This window comes from Lolium rigidum, chromosome 6, assembly GCF_022539505.1.
Source record: "Lolium rigidum isolate FL_2022 chromosome 6, APGP_CSIRO_Lrig_0.1, whole genome shotgun sequence".
Lineage (NCBI taxonomy): Eukaryota > Viridiplantae > Streptophyta > Magnoliopsida > Poales > Poaceae > Lolium > Lolium rigidum.
In genome coordinates, this window is record NC_061513.1 from 329,103,016 (window position 1) to 329,121,480 (window position 18,465).

General features: G+C 46.5%; 2 protein-coding genes across 2 annotated transcripts; both read right to left on the minus strand.

The window, feature by feature from the left end:
• Window positions 1-1,023: 1,023 nt before the first annotated feature.
• Window positions 1,024-2,418, minus strand: LOC124664766 (probable aspartic protease At2g35615). Its single transcript, XM_047202208.1, has one exon. The coding sequence runs from the start codon at window positions 2,416-2,418 to the stop codon at window positions 1,024-1,026; it is 1,395 nt and encodes a 464-aa protein (XP_047058164.1).
• Window positions 2,419-6,488: 4,070 nt separating this feature from the next.
• Window positions 6,489-7,853, minus strand: LOC124664767 (aspartic proteinase CDR1-like). Its single transcript, XM_047202209.1, has one exon. The coding sequence runs from the start codon at window positions 7,851-7,853 to the stop codon at window positions 6,489-6,491; it is 1,365 nt and encodes a 454-aa protein (XP_047058165.1).
• Window positions 7,854-18,465: the final 10,612 nt, after the last annotated feature.

Sequence of the window (18,465 nt, forward strand, 5' to 3'; positions counted from 1 at the left end):
ATCCACGTGCAAAAAGCCATCGTCGATTAAGCAGTTGAGAACTTGCACGCAAAAATCAGGCGAGTCAATGCGAGCATACATACAGCGGTGGAGTCTCATAAAAAATCGACTAAGTATGTGTCTGATGAGAGGGCAATCGACGCATTTTATCGGCGGCATCCGTAAAAGAGACTTGGTGGAAGAGCTGGGAAGAGCAAACCCGAGAACAGTTGCGGAGCTCATGGAAATAGCAAACAAGTAGGCCGATGGCGAATATGCTGTCTAGAACAAACGACCTCGTTCACCCGAGGAAGATCGTAGCAGAAACAACAACCAATATAGGCGACGATTCCGCAATTTTGCGGAATATGACGGTCCCACCCAAGTTTTGGCTGGTTTCCGTAGCAATAATAGTACAAAACATATATCACTAAAAAAATTAGATGGTTTATTACTTTCTAATGATATAATTTTTATATTCCATAATTTATATTATTTTGATCAAATCAACGATATAGGGGTGTAGACAAGGAAAACTTAAAATGGAGGCCAAGCTTATTTTTTTCCGATTAAGGAGGCCAAGCTATACACTTTATTTGGAAACACTCAAAATTAGTGTTTCAAAGTTTCAAAAAATCTGAAATAAAATTCTAGAGACAGCCAATGATGTATACTACAATGGTGTAAAATCTCAATACAAACTATTTCATATTCTAGGCTACACGAAAATAATAAATTCTAACAAATTTTATATTGATTATTGCACATTTCAATACTATGAAATTTCTCAGATTTTGTCAATTTCATGTAGCCTAGAATACAAATCTGTTTGCATTGGGATTTTACACGATTGTAGCATCTATCATTGTCTATCTCCATTGTTTCCGTTTTAAAAAAAAAAACTTTAAAATACGAGTTTTAAGTGTTTCAAATAAATAGCTACATGTAGCTCGGCCTCCAAAACGGCAGACTCGACAGACGAGGTCTATAAACTGGGAGGGAGGAAGTAGTTATTCCCAACAAATGGGGTGGTAATCATTCTAGCTACACAGGTGCCGATGGTAACTGCTGGTAGGAGCTCGCGCAGTCGGCGTTGGCCAAGGTGACGGTGCCCTTGTCCAGGTCGTAGCCAATGTGCAAGTTCTGCTGCGCGATGCACCCGATGAGGGCGAGTGGCTGCTGATCCGTCACCGGTGCCACCGCCAAACACATAAACCCCTCCTGCAACTCCGCGAACATGTTCTCCGGCTTCAGCGTCAGCTCCGGTGCGCCTTGGCCGATTAGCTGCAGCGTAATGTCCGGCACATTCTTCTCGAACAGGGACCTACGGTTCGCATCGTTCACGTCGTAGCACAGCTGCAGCGTATGATCCGGCGACGGCACCGTCGGGAGATTGATCCGCCGTTTGAGCTCCTCCACCATCGGGTCCAGCAGCACCCTTGCGAGGTACGTCAGCATCGAGCCTGTGTCGAGGACGACATCGTACCGTTTCCGGCTCGGAAGCGCGAAGGTGGCGTTCCCGATCTTGATGTCCTCGAGCGCGATGATGTGGAAGGCGTCCCCTTGGGACGGGAACAGCACCGCGGTGACCGCGCCCTGCTCCGTGACGGCGGCGCGGGAGCCGAAGTTGAGCGCGGAGGAGGCGTTCGGTGCGGAGAACGGCGCGAGGCAGTAGGAGAACCTCCGTCCGAACGAGGTGTCGGCGCCGATCTGGGAGACGAGGGACAAGGTTCCGTCGCCGAGGCCGACGACGCCGTCGCCCCCGAACACGCCGAACGTGGACGTGGTGCAGCCGAAGTTGACGTTCGCCACCCGCAGCTGCGGGCGATCGCGGCACCCCACGCAGCCACCGGGGGCGTCTTCGAAGGTGAATGTCTCGGTGGAGAGGACGCCGATGACATCATAGCTACTGGCGTATTTGTAGTCGTACATGCAGCTGGAGCCGTCGGTGCCGCAGGAGGTGCCGGTGAGCGCGCGGCACGCGGCGGAGTCGCAGCCCACGCGGCCGAACGTGGAAGAGTTGGACGGGTTGAAGTCGCCGTTCGGAGGTTGAGCGGTGGTGTCGTTGCTGCAACGCAGCCACAGGAGGTCGCTGCCGGTGTCGACCAGGGCGAGCATGCGGATGGGCGGGGTGCCGACGTTGACGTACATTAGGTACTCGAATGGCCTGCCGATGATCTGAGAGACGGCGCCGTCAGGGGAGCCGCCAGCGGCGAAGGAGCGTGTGAGCGCCGCGGCGCGCGCCGTGGATCGTCGCGCGGCAGCGAGCATGCGTTCCGGCGCGGTAAGCGACGGGTCGTGGAACGGCGACTTGAGAGAGTCACGGTGGATGAACTCCACGCTAAACCCGTCGCCAGCGTACGCCGTGCACCGCCAGAGCTGAGCCGTCAGGACGACGCCAATTAGCAGGAAAGCGCGAGTTACCGTCGTCCCCGCCATTGTTGTGTCCTGATCTCCTGATTACAACCCCCAATGGCTGGCTACTTATAGGGGCTTTACTGGCGTACCATGTGATGGGAGACGAATAAGGTAAGTAAAGATTTGAAATGAACTGCTGATTGCCAGCTGCATTATGCGTAAATTACATCCTAAAATTATCCATGGATTTGAATGGAGAGGGTAGGAGGAGATCTTCTACTGCCTTTTTGAGCCTGAAACTTTTAGAATTCAACGGGGTAGTAAAATATCGAATGTTTGTCAAGTATTTATGCTGGACCAGAATCCGGAGGATCGAGCGTTCGAGTGGGGATTGATTTGGGACAGTACTGGGGCGTCCCATGGTGATATGATTTCCTTGCCTCGTGCTCCCCATAATGGCACTTGTCTTGTTTGCTGCCGGGTAGTAAAAACAGAAAAGGTGGATAATAGTTGTTGGTCGCAATGGGTAGGAAAAGGGAGTTCACGACCCCCACGTCGCTTGAGCGGAGCGACTCGGGGGGGACCCTAACCGCGCCGCCGGCCAGATCCCCCCACTCGGCTACCCCTTCGCCGCTGCTGCCGACGTCGTCGCGGGGGTGGCTCGCTGGGTGCGGTGCGGCTCGGGCAGTGCGCCTGGCGTGCCCGGTGTGGCGTGGGGTGTCGGAGGGGCTTCGGCGGCAGCTGGTTGCGGGTCTTCCGGCGGCGCCCGGGCGTCGGTGGGCTGGGTGGCGCGGCAGGAGGTGCCAGCACCTAAGCTTGGTGGCTGGTGGCAGTGGCGCGGCCAGGGCCCGCTCTAGGCTCGGAAGGGCCCGATCTGGGCATGCTCGGGCTTGGAGGCGCCCCGGCGCAGGCAGGCCGGGGCGGCGGCCCCGGGGACGCGGTGGTGGCAGAGGTTCTGGCGGCCTAGCTTCTCCTTTGCACGGAGGTTGTATGGAGGCCATGGATCGAGGTCCCCGCACCCTGATCTGCTGGAGCTTGGTGGCTATGGTGTACCACCGTGTGTGGTAGGCCGGTGGGGGCGTGGCCCGGCTAGCATCTGCAAGCCATGGTGGAGGTGTGCCACGGTACAAGGACGGCGGTGCGGCGGAGCTACTTTTGGTTGGCCAAGCACTGCAACAGCGCCTTGGGGACGGCGGCAAGGTTGACGTGAGGTGTTGGCCTGTTGTGCGTGGAGGCCGGAGCGGCGGCTCCGGAATCGTGGTCGTGTTGATGGTTTGCCTCTGGCTGCGTGGGCGGCAGGGCATGCTTCCGTGGCGTGGACGGTGTCCCTCTGGTCGGTAGTCTGTGCTCGTCCGGTGTTTTGGGCTATCCTTGGGACAGTGGAGGTGGTGCGGGTCTCCGGACGAAAGTCCTGCCTGACTTGGTCGGAGCTGGCAACAACGGCGCTCGAGGGCTTCGTTTTTCCTCCTTGGAGGCGTTGCTGTGGAGTCCCGTCACCCCTCCGTTCACCATTCCAGGGTAAAAGCCCAAATCCGGCTTTGCCGGATTGGATGACGGCGGCTTCTTTGGATGTCGTGACCTCCTTGGAGGCATCATTTTTTCGGAATGTTTGGGAGCCATCATGGCAATGCCTTGGCTACTACTTGGGTCGACGTTTTCGGGTATCCGTCGGTGCGCGAGTGCCGCTGGCTTGCTTTTGCGGCCTAACTCACCCCTCGAAGCCTGAAAGGCCTAGCCGTACTTTCGGCTCTGACTTCCTTTCCAGGGACGTGGACCGGGCAGTCGCGGCGCTCGCCGTTGTTGTCGTGCTGTGTCATACGGCGGCGCTCCAGACCTAGTTGCTATAGGTCATGTGGCCAGGTGTGTGGTTTTCGCCGGTTTCTTCCTGAAAACTGTGCTGTATGGTTTTTCTTGTCTGGTTTTCCTTATAAACTGGACAGGGGTGTTTGTTTGTATCGGATTTCAGTCAGTTTTCCTTATAAACCGGTCAAATTTCCCTCTTAAGCAGAGCTGCGGATAGAGTGGGTACGGGTATGGGATCATAGAACCCATACCCGCGTACCCATGTACCCATCTAAATTTAACAAGTTGGTCGTTGTAATATTCTAAACTACTTATTTTTCCCTAATCATGCTTCATGCCTTCATGTTGCTAGGCTGAACCTCACGCTTTCCGATCTCACAATTGGTTGTAGGTCAGTGAGAATTAGACCCCTATTTAGGATTGCTTCAACTCCTCTCATATTTTTTGATCAATTTGATGTGTTGTAAGCGTGGGTATTTTTACCGGCGGGTACCCATTTACCCTGCCGGGTGACGGGTATGTGAAAAACTTGTACCTGTAGACGGGTATGGGTACGGGTAATGGGTAAGATTAAAGGTGCGGGTACGGGTATGTGATGGCTCTACCCGTACCCATACCCTGCGGGTGCCATCCCATGCATCGATGGTTTTTGAATTACACCGAAGGTGCATAGCATCGCTGAAAAGATGACCAGGTTATGGCAACTGAAAAGAAAAATATTAAATGTATTTAAGTTACGAGAAATAATGAATGTCCGAAGGTTAGTACTGCTTTATGGTTTTGTAAACTATAATTATGAGCATGCTCATCGTTTAACTTATTTCTATACTATGCTGCAATGTGAATTATGGAAAATATGGAGTTGGGGACTAAGTTGGTGCATGGTGTTTTTTGAGAAATCTATGAATGTGTTGACAACCATTTAAAATAGACATAATATCTTATTATAATAAGGGACTATCTATTTGGCACTCGAGTGTTTTTGTTTTCGTCAACACTCGAATTTCTTTTGACCAATCAGGAAACGTGCTTTGTTTTCCCTATTTCTTCCCCTGGCTTGTTTCTCTATGTTTCCTCCTTGGCTAAAAAAACCAGACAAGCAGAAAAACCGGGCTGTAATGAATCTCTCTACCGGATAAGTAATGGGCCAAACAATACTAAAAGCCCATCACCATCACGCATCTTCTTTATTTCTTGCACAGCATGTAGTTGCTTGTGTTTTCTCTCAACAACCTGGAACTAGGGAATCGGCTCTGTTCCTCACTGTCCGGAAACAAGAAAAGAAGATGGAAGAAATAGATGGGGAAGAACGAAGATCTAGATCGGCCATGGAAGAAACTCACATGGATCAGGGATCTCAGGTGAAAACTTCCCTGATTCTTTTACCCCATGACAACCTTTGTTACTCCTCCATCTGAACCTGAAGCAAGTTATCAAAAACTGAGCAAAGGTGAAATAAAATGCTAACATGGATTCACCTTGGGTATTTAACATATAGTGCATTTCCACTGTCAATCCCACTACTACTTAGAGTGTGACACTTCTATGCACTTAAAAAATGCCAAGTAATTTACAGTGTATATGCATATTATATACTACCAATTCCCAATTAATACTACTAGCAAAATGACTGTATATACATATTATATACATTGTGTATTTGATACATTGTGACAAAAAAACCTGCATATACAAAATATATACATTGTGTATACAGATTATATACATAACTTTGCATATACATCGAAAACACCTGAACATACATTGCATGTACAGAGTATATACACCGAAAACACCTAAACATGCACTGCATGTACGGAGTACATACACCGAAAACACCTGAACATACACTGCATGTACCATATACACCGAAAACACCTGAACATACATTGCAATTACAGAGTATATACACCGAAAACACATGAACATACATTGCATATACAGATGCAAAAATGGCTAGAAAAAGTCGTGTGACTTATGTACTAGGTAGATTGGCGGTCTGACGATGTGGCAAACTGAATACAGTTGCATCTCCCAAAAGTGCTCATGTAGATTGAAGAGGCCACAGTAAAACGAAAGCAGAAGTGCAAAAAATCCTTAATCTACATGAGCACGACCCCAGGCTGTAAGCTGTGGGGATGTGGGCCACCAGAGAACAGAACCGGAAAAAACCGTACACAACAAAATCGGAAGTCATCGATCCAACCAAAGACAACCAACGGGCAGGGATAAAACGATTGTTGCCGAATTGAAAAACACTCGGGTGTAAGATAGCAAAAACCTATAATAATCTATATTATTTGAGACGCGAATTACAAAACTGCAATGAATCTCCGGTATCATGTGCTTCAACCATGCACGGATGGGGAGTTGTAGGAGCTGGCGCAGTCAGCAGGGGCGAAGGTGATCCTGCCCTTGTCGAGGTCGTAGCCGACGTGCATGTTCTGCTGCGCAAGGTTCCCGAGGATGGACCGCGGACGATCCTCCGTCACCGGCGCCATCGCCAAGCACATGATCCCCTCCTGCGCCTCCACGAACGTGTTCTCAGCCTTCAGCGTCACTGCCACGCCGAAGACAGCAAACTGCAGCGTCACGTTCGGGACGTTCTTGTTGAATAAATACCGGCTCAAAACCCCCCTCACGTCGTAGCAAAGCTGCAGCCGCTTCTCCGGCGGTTGCACCGTTGGCAGACCGATCCGCTGGGTGAGCTCCTTCACCATGGGGTCCAGAAGCTCCTTGTCGAGGAACGTCAGCGGCGTTCCGGAATCGACGATGACGCGGGAAAGGTGCTGGAAGGAGGCGTTCCCGATCCTGACGGACTCGAGCTCGATTGTGTAGTAGGCTTCAAAATCGGAGCGGACTAGCGCCGTGGTGGCAGCGCCCGGCTCCGTCACGGTGGCGCGGGCTCCAAAGTTGAGCGCTGAGGAGGCGTTCTTCATGGTGTAGGGGACTAAGCAGTAGGAGAACCTGCGGCCTAGGGAGGTATCGGCGCCGAGCTGGTTGATGAGGGAGTTGTTTCCGGCGCCGAGTCCGACGATTGCGTCGACGACCAACGTGCCGTTCGTTGACGTGGAGCATCCGAAGTTGACATTCGGCACTAGCACGTTCGGATTGTCGCGGCACCCATAGCAGCCGCCGGGAATGCTTTCGAAAGTGAAAGTCTCGGTGGAGAGGAGGCCACTCGTCTGGGAACCGTCGCCGTAGGACAGCAGGTACTGGCAGTTGGAGCTGGCGTCGCAGGAGGTTCTGGAGAGCGCGTGGCAAGCGCTGGAGTTGCAGCCCACGCGGCCGAACGTCGACGAGGAGGACGGGTCGAACACGGCGCTCGGCGGCGCAGCCCCGGTGGCTGCTGTCGGAGGTTTGCATTTGAACCAGACGAGGTCGCTGCCGGTGTCGGCGATGGCGAGTATCCGGGTAGGCGGCGTGCCGACGTTGACAGCCATTAGGTACTCGAATGGCCTCGACACGACCTCGGACACAGCGCCCTCGCCGCCGACGTAGGAGCGCGCAAGAGCCGCGGCGCGTGCCGTGGACCGCCGGACGGCAGCGAGCACGCGCTCGTGCGCGGTGAGCGCTGGGTCGTGGTACGGAGACTTGACAGAGTCCCGGTGGATGAACTCGACGCTAAACCCGTCGCCCACGCCGACGTACGCCATGCATCCGCACACTTGCACTGTCAGGGTGACAGCAAAGAGCAGGAGAGCGCGACACATCGTCTTTAGTTGCCACTGTGTATCCTAACTCCTACTTGTTTGCTGCAGCGTAGTACGGTCGATCGATATATACTGTAATTAATAACACAGAGAATAGGTAGTATTTATGGAGGGATGAGTACTGTATAGTATTTGGTAATTAATTAATGGGAGTTGAATGGCGAAGTGAAATGATAAGGGATATTTTTTAATGGGGAGATAACACGGTAATTAAGTTCTTGCTAAAAAAATGTCCGTAATTAAGTTGGTGCTAAAAAAAACAACCTTTACTGTGGTTGAGGAATTTAGAAGCCGTTCAAGCTAGTTGATCCAACGTTGGAAAATCAAAAGTACTAGAAATTAAGTACCGGAAAGTACTGGGAATTCTCGTTTGTTTTAATTTTATAGAAGGGTAGTTTAGTAGAGTTCGGATGGCATTCCTCATCTGACTTGACCTTTGTCGCGTCGCCGCTCGATGTCGTCGCGCCATGGAGGAGGAGGTCGCCCTGCCGCCTCCCCGCGTCACCACTCCGACGCCCGCGCCATCTCCCCTCCCAACGCCACCCGTTCGTGCTAGCTCACCACGGAAATCCCGTGCAAAAATTCCCCTTCTCCGGCTGCCCTCTCCGGCCGCAACTCCGGCACCGTGCTGGCCAGCGTCCGCCCCTTCTCCGGCGAGAATAGGTACTATTTATGGAGGGATGGGTATATAGTAATTTGTAATTAATTAATGGGAGTTGAATGGCGAAGAGAAATGATAAGGGATATCTTTTAATGGGGAGATAACACGGTAATTAAGTTCTTGCTAAAAAAATGACCGTAGTTAAGTTGGTGCTAAAAAAAAAGCTGCCGTGACTGGCAGGAGGTTCCTGGCTTCCAGCTTCGCTCCTTGATCTCCAACATAGTTAGGTGTTCTTCGGAAATGTGGTACTAGCTAGTGTGTAGATTTAATCCAAAACTAGCAAACCATGTAATATGAGGGCTGTGTTTAAGAACATACTTAAATTGATCGAATTAATTAATATTTTTTTGCTTGAACAATAGGTTTCAAAATGGTTGGCAATGAAGTTGGATATAACATACACAGAAATTAGGTGTAGACAATTTTAATGTTGAAGATTAAGTAAATAAGTGGGCATCAAAGAGACACAAAAATGTAGTCTTGTAATAATAATTGGTCTCCTTCCTCTATTTATCCGGTGGGAGGCATGTTTACTGGGCTTTGAGAGGACTATGACTATGGTGATGACTATGACTATGGAGGGGATTTGAGAGGAGATGGATGAACTTTGGTGTTGGATCTCCGATCTGGTGGATGGCGGCTATCTTCGCCGACGAATGGCTCTTTTTCTGGAATGGCTCCCTTCACGAAAGTTATAGGGTTAGACCTCAGGGGTCCTCTGGCACTTAGTACGGGTAGACGGTACGGGCGGGCCTTGCCCTTACCAGTGTCCGCTATTGCTCCTGGAACCGACTTTTCGGCCCTGGTTGACTTTGATGCATTTGTGACGAGATTATCTTCAGTAATTGCGGGTCCATTTGCCTTAAACATGATTTCCTGCACATCACAGAAAATGAGAAGGTATTGCACATCTTTGCAATAATTAGTCATTAGTGGCACAATTAGAGAGATGTTTAGTCAATTTCTTGACTTGGCAAAGAGTTTAAACGTGAGGAAAAATGGCATATTTCACAGCCATCAGGCACTAGCAAAGATAATCATTCCTCATTTGATTTACTATATTAGGGACAAACTGAAGTATCCCCTCTACGGATATATCATTTTGAGCATCGAAGAGCTTCAAGTATAAGATACATGGCATGCCATCTACACGCCATAGTGATGGCAACAACTTTGTGTGTACCAACTTGTAGGCGCTCCAAGTGCATAGTGTTGCAGCAAGCATCTTTTCCCCACAAGGGTGACTCAAGAGTTTATATCAAACTCTCGGGGAATTGGCAAGAAGTTATTTCTCCTCCTCTTCTAGCAATGTGCAAAGTAATGTTTTTGCCTTGTGTCCCCAAATCCACCATGTGGTTGTCAAGCACAAGATTTCGTATTAGTAATAAGAAATATAAATATAACTTAAAGTAAACTAAACTAAACTAACTAAGAAAAAATGGTAAAAGTATAATGGTTTTTGGGTTGTGTGTGTTTGCAAGTGGAGAAAGTATTTCTGGTATTTTTAGATTAGTAAATTGTAGTATATGTAAAGTTTGCTAATTGTGTTGGAAATGTATTTATAATGATTTAAAATGGACGAGAGTTGTAGTGAACACGAGCAATTCATGGAAGTCATAATATTGGTGGAACTTCAACATGTGTTTGATAAGCTTTCACATGGGCATTACGTCCTAACATAGAGCAACACATCTCTCTTATGCTCCTCAAGAAAGGGAAAATTCCAAGAAATCTTTAATTAAGAACCAAAAAAGTGTAGCCTTAAGTAATTTGACATAATGTTTGAATCTCAAATATGCTATCTTGAAAAAACAAGATTATCAAGCTATCACAGGATAATTATAGCACATGGATTCACTTTATCCCTAGTGAGGCAGGAAGAGAAAGATGGATACCATAGTAGGTCTTGAATTTGTTGTCACTATTTAATCACTACAACCATGGTACTCCATCTAATATACACTTCTCACCACACATGCTCTTGCATACAAGTTGGATCAGAACAAGTACTTAAGAACAGGGTACATGATGTATATCTATCAATACATCTTACAAACAATAGGTTTCAATCTCATATATCAATATCATAGAATAAAGATCCACCATATATGAATTACATATATGACCATAATCATGTTGATAGGCTCATATGGTACTAGATCTATGAAGAGCAAGATAGAAATAGAGTAAGATACTGTCACAAACCCATAGTCCAGAGGTGGACTACTCCCTCTTCATCATGGTGATGATGATGGAGACATTGTAGAAGGTGGAGATCCCTCCGGTGGCGGCTCCGTCAGAGTTTCCCCGTCCAATTTTCACTGGCTCTTGCTCATTTTTGGTGTTTCCACGGCGCTCTCCTCGCAGAAGCCTCGGAAAGTCCTTTATATAGAGTTTTTTTAAGGTTAGACGGAATCTGTGGGAGAAGGAATCAAGCGAATCGGACAGTCGAGGAAGAAAAGATGTTGGGTGGCGCACCCACCCTAACTGGGCACGCCACCTGGCCTCTTTTGGCCCTTTTGGCCCTTCTCGTGAGGTCCAAGTGCTCCAGATGCTTCTCTTGATGAAATATTGACATCCCCATAATTCTAGCTCCATTTGACTTTGTTTAGGTCCCTGAAAGCTAAAATACACAAAATAGGGTTTTCATGTCCTGTAGGATTATAGCTAAAATAAATGGTATCATTGGTAAATCCCAAATATTAAAATAAAACATGGATGTAAAATCATATATGTTGCAAATATGTGGGAATATGTGTCAATGATGGTGTATTTTTAGCATGTTTTGCATCACTTTCATCAAGTTATCATCAAGTAGTGGTAGGATTTTTGTATTTCACCGCACTACCGTGCCCTTTTATGCTTCTCTACACAGGATCCTAAAATAATAAGTTAATCATGAAATATCAATGAAAACTAGCATTTTCTGGCATTTTGACGCGATAGAAATCAGTTTTGCACTTAATAATGTGTTTGGGCGAAAGGACAGTGTGAGGACAACTTCCAGAAAGTTTAACAAGCATCGGTACGGGCAGGGCCCTCCCATACCGTTTGCCCGTACCAACCTCCAGAAGCACCGCCTCATCAAATACTTTCACCTCCCATAGACGGATCAGAGATCAGACACACACAGCTCCGCGAAACCGAGAAACACCGCCCCAGATCAGATCTCAAGACGGAACTTTGGAGAAGACAAGATCCGGGATGCTACGTGGATCATCGGAGGACAAGGCATCATCCCCTTCATCATCATCAACCCCTGCACCGTCATCACCATCATTCTCCAACCATAGTTGTAATCTAGATTGCTATTGTGGATTTGTATTTGAATTCGTTCCATTTCTCTCATTTATTCCACAAGATTATGATGATGTTCTTGATTGTGTCCATGTGTGAGTAGTCTTATTAGTTCTTGGTGAGATGGAGAAACCCTAGCATGAATATGAGATGAATCTAAGATGATTTATATTTTCAAGTATTAATGTGTGTTAGTTTTCTCTCTTGTTATTACATGTTGTGTACCATGTAATATTGCCTCTTGAGAGGGAACTACTCTTTGAAGTGTGGTAAAACGAACGGCGAGAAGTGACATTACCGTATCGGCGCTTTGAAACATGGCTAATGGGGATAAGAGGGATTCATAAAGCTCATAGCGATGACCATGGGGTTTACCCAGGGGCGGAGCCAGCAATATGGCAAGATTTGGCGGCCGCCATACCTAAAATTTAGCACTAATACTAGGTTATATGCTGCAGTTCTCGTCTCTATTCAGGTTTGTTTTCAGATGCCATCGTTGTTGTACGCTTCAGCAGTCAGAACAACGAACAGGTACGATCCATCGATGCAGTCCCGTGTTGGGCCTGGTTGCCCTTTGGTGACTGTTGGGCATGATCTCCATCCGTAAAACACAGTGGCAAATCAGAAATGATATAAGCTGCTGCCATCATTCCGCTCGACAACTTCCTTGTTCCTTGTTCGCGCCGTCGTGGTCGTGCGGAGACACGAGTGGAGGCGGGGGCCATGACCGGCGAGGCCACGAGGACGACTAGGAAATGGCACCGAATAAGAACACCAATTGCATAACATAAGGTACTATTTGATTTAGGAATTAAAACCGCACTTTAAATTCTGAAATCAATCTCGTTGTTGACTGAAATAAGATCCAGTACAAGTCTATAGTGTTCTCAATGATCAATTGATTGATTTTCGGTTGGCTCCCGTGATATTGTTGAAATTTTCTACAGATATAAAGAGCTTCTTTGCCAAAGCATCTGTGACTACCAACCCTAATTAAACTGGCTTCGCACCTGATGTTGCTACTGCAAAAGGAGAAGAACCGAAGACACGGAGAATTTGCGGTACTTTTGACGTGATACTTTATTTTAACATTATGAAGTTATATGGTACGTGATGAACAAAAGTAATACTTTTATATAGTATAGTCACCCACAAAAAATATAGTATATATAGTCCTGCATTTTCTCATTTATTGACTCCACCACACCTAGAATTTCTTTCTGCCGCCGCCACTGGGTTTACCCCTTAATAGCACTAGTCCATATGTGGCCGCAGTGTTAGAGATATGCCCGTGAGGCAATAATAAAGTGGTTATTGTTATATATTAGTGTTCATGATAAATGTTTACATCCCATTCTATAATTGTATTAACCAGAAACATTAATACTTCTGTGTTTTGTAAACATAAAAGAGCCCGAAGTACGCCTCTTGTTAAACTAGCTTGTTGATTAATAGATGATGATGATTTCCTGATCATGAACATTGGATGTTGTTAATAACAAGGTCATATCATTAGGAGAATGGTATGAAGGACACACACCCATAGTAAGCATAGGATATGACCAAGTCATTAAGATTGTTTTGCTACAAGCTTCAAGATACATAGTAACCCAAACCTTCGACCATGAGATCATGTTAATCACCTGCACCGGATGGATGCTTTGATGACATCAAACACCACTTCGTAATTGGGTGGTTATAAAGGTGGCATTAAGTATTCAGAAAGTATGGATTGAAGTGCATGGATCAAGAGTGGGATTTGTCCATCCAAATGACGGATAGATATACTCTGGGCCCTCTCGGTGGAATGTCATCCAATTAGCTTGCAAGCATGTGACTGGATCACAAGGGATGTCATATCACTGTACGAGTAAAGAGTACTTATCGGTAACGAGGCTGAACTAGGTATGGAGATACCGATGATCGAACCTCGGATAAGTAAAGTATCGCGCGACAAAGGGAATCGATATCGTATGTAAATGGTTCTTTCGATCAAGAAGTCATCGTTGAATATTATGGATTTCCAGGTCACGCTATTGGTTATTGATCGGAGAGGTGTCTCGATCATGAATGTATAGTTCATGAACCGTAGGTTGACACACTTAAGGTTCGATGTTGTTTAAGTAGATATGAAATATTAGATGGAGACCAAATATTGTTCGGAGTCTCGGATGGGATCCAGGACATCACGAGGAGGTTCGGAATGGTCCGCAGAATAAGATTCATATATAGAAAGTCGAATTCTAAGTTTGGGAATAATCCGGTGATTTTTTATCGGAGGTTTGGAAAGTTCTAGAAGGTTCTAGGGCTGTCCAAAATATTCACTAAGGAAGGTGCAGTCCCGGAAGAACTCCACCAACCCTAGCCGACCCACTAAAGGGGAAGGTGGAGTCCATGCGAACTCCACCATCTTGGCCGGCCAACCAACAAGGAAGGGGTGGAAGTCCCACCCCAAGTCCACCTTTGACTAGGTTTGACTATTTGATTTTATGGTAGGTTTGCACTAGGACTCCTAGGAGGAGTAGGTTTGGACCCTTGGGTGTTCCACCTATATAAAGAAGAGGAGAGGGGGCTGCCCGGCCACACCTTGGCTACCTTGGCCACACCCTTCTCTCTCCCTAAACCCTAGCGCCACCCTCCTCCATCCCTCTCCCGCACAGCGACAGCGAAGCCCTGCAGGAGATCTCCACCACCACCGTCACCATGCGCTCGTGCTGCCGGGATTATTCCGAGGAGGATCTACTACTTCCTTTGCCCGCTAGAACTTGGAGAAGGACGTCTTCATCAACACCGTACGTGTGACCGACAGCGGAGGTGCTGCCCGATTGCGGCACCGACAGGATCTTCTACTCGCTCCTTAGAGCAGCTCGTGATCGACAACATCATCCACGAGATCCATCTCATTAAACATTTATCGATCTTTGAGGGTTTGTTGATCCAATCCCGTTGCTACAATTAATAGATTAGATCTTGATTTTTGTTCGTTCCTGCGGTAGGAATTTTTTTGTTTTCTATGCAAGGAACCCTACACGCAGAAGGCTAGATGCTTTGGTTATTTAGAGATGTGATGACCGATGGCTTTCTGGGCGCATCTGTGGGATCCCTAGCAACTAGGGTGCCATGGACCTATGGTTGCTGGGCCCATAGTAACTACCCGGAAGCAATCGCTCGAGGAGGCTACTCCCGAGTGAGGCTCCATGAGGTGTAAAATCCTCCTGGAGACACCGAGAGGGGGCGAAAGAAAGGCTCGGGGAGGAACTCCCTCCCGGAGGTTCCCGAGCTACTAGCCTCTCCGAGTTAGAGAGCCTCCCTTGAAGGTGATAAGACCAACCAAGGGAGCATCGGATGCCACCCACGCGGGCCCTGCCTTCATGTGCAAGCAACGGGCTCCGCAGGCTACAAGACAAGGCCGACTGACGTTGCGCACGTCATGGCTGAGCTCAAAAGCTCCGTCCCGAGGAGGCGAGATGCCATTGCCTCTTCGGTGATTAAAGCAAGCTCGATGAGGGCTAAAGAACCAAGACCCTGTCCTTGCTACTTTGGTGCAAGAACGGGAGGGGGGGTGCAGCACAAGCGGCCACCGGAGGCGTCATCGACGACCTCAGCGTCTGCCATGGATCGGCACTTTAATCGATCATAGACTATGTCCATTCTGTAAAGGGCGCGGGAGTTTCCCGCCCTCGGTTTGGAGATGTGGCAACCCTTCCCCCTCAAGATATTTCGCGGGAAGATGACCAACTCCTCTATAAAAGGACTAGCCTTGCTAGCATAGAGAGGGACGGTCCAAGGGATCACAAACCCTAGACATCTATACGATCATCTTCTCCATTGTGACCTGCAATACATCCACCAAAGCAGGACGTAGGGGTTTTACCTCTCCGAGGACCCTAAACCTGGGTAACTACCATGTTCAGCTCTGCGGTACCAACGTCGTGAGTTTTTCGGCGTGCTTCTGAGTCCCCTATGTTCGAACCTCTTGGGTTCGGTGATAACCGTGTTCCTTCGCGGACACGAATCTCCGGCAGCATCTTATTACGGAGCTCTCCCACACACAATTTCTTGAAAGCATACTTCATCTTGATTAACATGAGTTCTAGTGCTAGTGGTGGATCCAATAATCCCTGAGAGCACTTTGTCTTATAAAGTTCCAACCCTTTTCATATAACGTTTTTATTGCTTTATTTAAATTTCATGCAACCATGTACAACACCCTCCTTTTTATAATTTTGAGATTAGAAAACAATTATTATGTAATCCTTAGTGCAAATTAGCAAGGGATATCAAGATCATTACTAGTAGATCTTCGTGGTCCGATACTCTTATTTCAAAACTAGCTACAACTGATATGTATACTTGTAGTCATCAAGCTATTTTCTGGCGCCGTTACCGGGGAGCTCAGGCTTTTTGTCTTTATTTTAAGTCGCTTATCTATTATTGTTATTACTAAAGTTGTTTGATAGTTTCAGATAGCACCATGGATGCTCTTGGGCTTATGAATAAGCTTGACACAGCTGAATATCTCGGAAGGTTCAACCGAGGGTTCGTTAAGGAATTCCCAAATGGGAATGATATTGAATACTCCATTCATCCATGCTTTATTGCTCTTATGAAGGAGAGGAGTTTTGTAGGAGATGATCCCGATGAGGATCCCTACACTCATTTGCATTCTTTTACTGAGTTGTGTTGGACAATCAAATTGAGAAACTATACTAATGATGAATTCAAGCTTAAATTGTTTAGTCAATCTCTAACCAACACTGCATTATCTTGGTATAGAACTTGCCCTGCAGAAAAGATCGATACTTGGGAGAATCTGAAGAAGGAATTCATATTTCGGTTCTATCCCAAAGTCAAGTCCGCGGAGGCAAGAAGAGATATAACCAATTTCAAGAATCATCGCGGTGAAAGCTTAATGAGAGCCTATCTTAGGTTCAAAGGTACTTTTCAAAAATGTCCCCATCATGATTTACCACCTTGGTATATTTTACATGTCTTTTATGGAGAGCTAGAACAAGATAATAAAAGAGAATTAGACTTGTTATCCGGTGGATCTTTCATGGAACTCACGGCCGAGGAAGCTTTGATACATCTAGATAAAGTTCATAGAAATAGAGTATCTTGGGGCTTTGATCTTGCAAGTGAGGGAGAAATAGAAATAGAACATGACTATCTAAATGCTTATAAAAACACCGGGAAACTAAAAGAAACTACTAACGAACTAAATCTTGATGATGTTATGGTGTTAGATTGTCTTCAAGCTTTTACACAATTCATTGAAGTACCAAGGAAAGAATGGCTCCATTATACTCTGCCTCCTCAAGCTGTTGAAGCAATGCAAGTTGAAACTGAAGTTCCCAAATTGGTACCCATTGAAATGCCAACTTCAATGAGCCACTACCGTACCCAATGGCAACGACAAAGCATATCCGAGCTCAACTTCTTGCTAAACAAAAGGAAGAGGAGGAAAGAAAGGTAAAAGAACAAGAGTTAAAAATTAGTAATGAGGAATTTACTCATGAAGCTACAAATGAAAGTGAGGTAATGAAGTAAGGTATCTTAGCTATGTTTGCACACTGCAATGTAGTCGAGCTTGATTCCGAAGCTTCACAGTTTGTAGAAGGTATGGTCAAAGCCACATGTGTGGGTAAACCTGTTTTACCTTGTACTTTTGGTGGATCCTCTTACTATGGACTTTGTGATATTGGTACAACCATTAATGTTATTCCACTTAGATTTTATTTTGGTATTCAAAATGAACTTGACCAATCACAATTAGAAGACACAGACATGACAATAATGCGAGCTGATAAGACTCTTAGTGTTCCTATCGGAGTGATAACAGATGTGCCTATTACAATAGGAACCTACACTTATCCCATTGTTTTTGTTGTTATTGATATGCCAATTGAGTCTCATTGTCCAATAATTTTTGGAAGAACTTGCTTAAACACTGCAGGAGCTAATATTGATTGTAGAAAGGAAACTATCTCTCTTTAGTTTGGGGAGGAAGTGATGAGTTTCCATTTCTCGAAGTTCACTCATAAGCCAATTGTTGAAGAAGAAGAAGACTTCGAGGAGGAAGTTGATCTTGCAACTCTTTCGACAATACTTTATAATACTCATGAAGATGATTTAGAGGTAAGTTTACTTGAAAATGATGATAATATTATAGGATCAAATCAAAATGATATCGTGGAATATTTGGAATCTCTAGCTCCCTATGTCTAATGGTTCAACTAAAGAAAAGTATGAAATACCCGAAAGAAAGGGAGATGAAGATTTACCACCTCCAGAACTGAAACATCTTTCTCCAGACTTAAAATATAAGTTTTTAGATGACACTAACATATATCCAGTTATTTTAAGTACTAACCTTTCAAAAAGGGAGGAAGAGAAGTTAATGATGGTACTTAAAATGCATCGCAAGGCCTTTGGGTATTCTTTGGATGACTTGAAAGGGATCGGTCCCTCAATAGCCACTCATCGAATATTCATGGAGGATGGAGCCCAACCAGTTGCGGATTTTCAGAGGAAACTCAAGCCTGGAATGAAGGAAGTGGTAAGAAAGGAAATCATCCGCCTTCTCGATGCAGGTATCATCTACCATGTCAAAGAAAGTGATTGGTTGGGTCCCGTTCACCGTGTTCCTAAGAA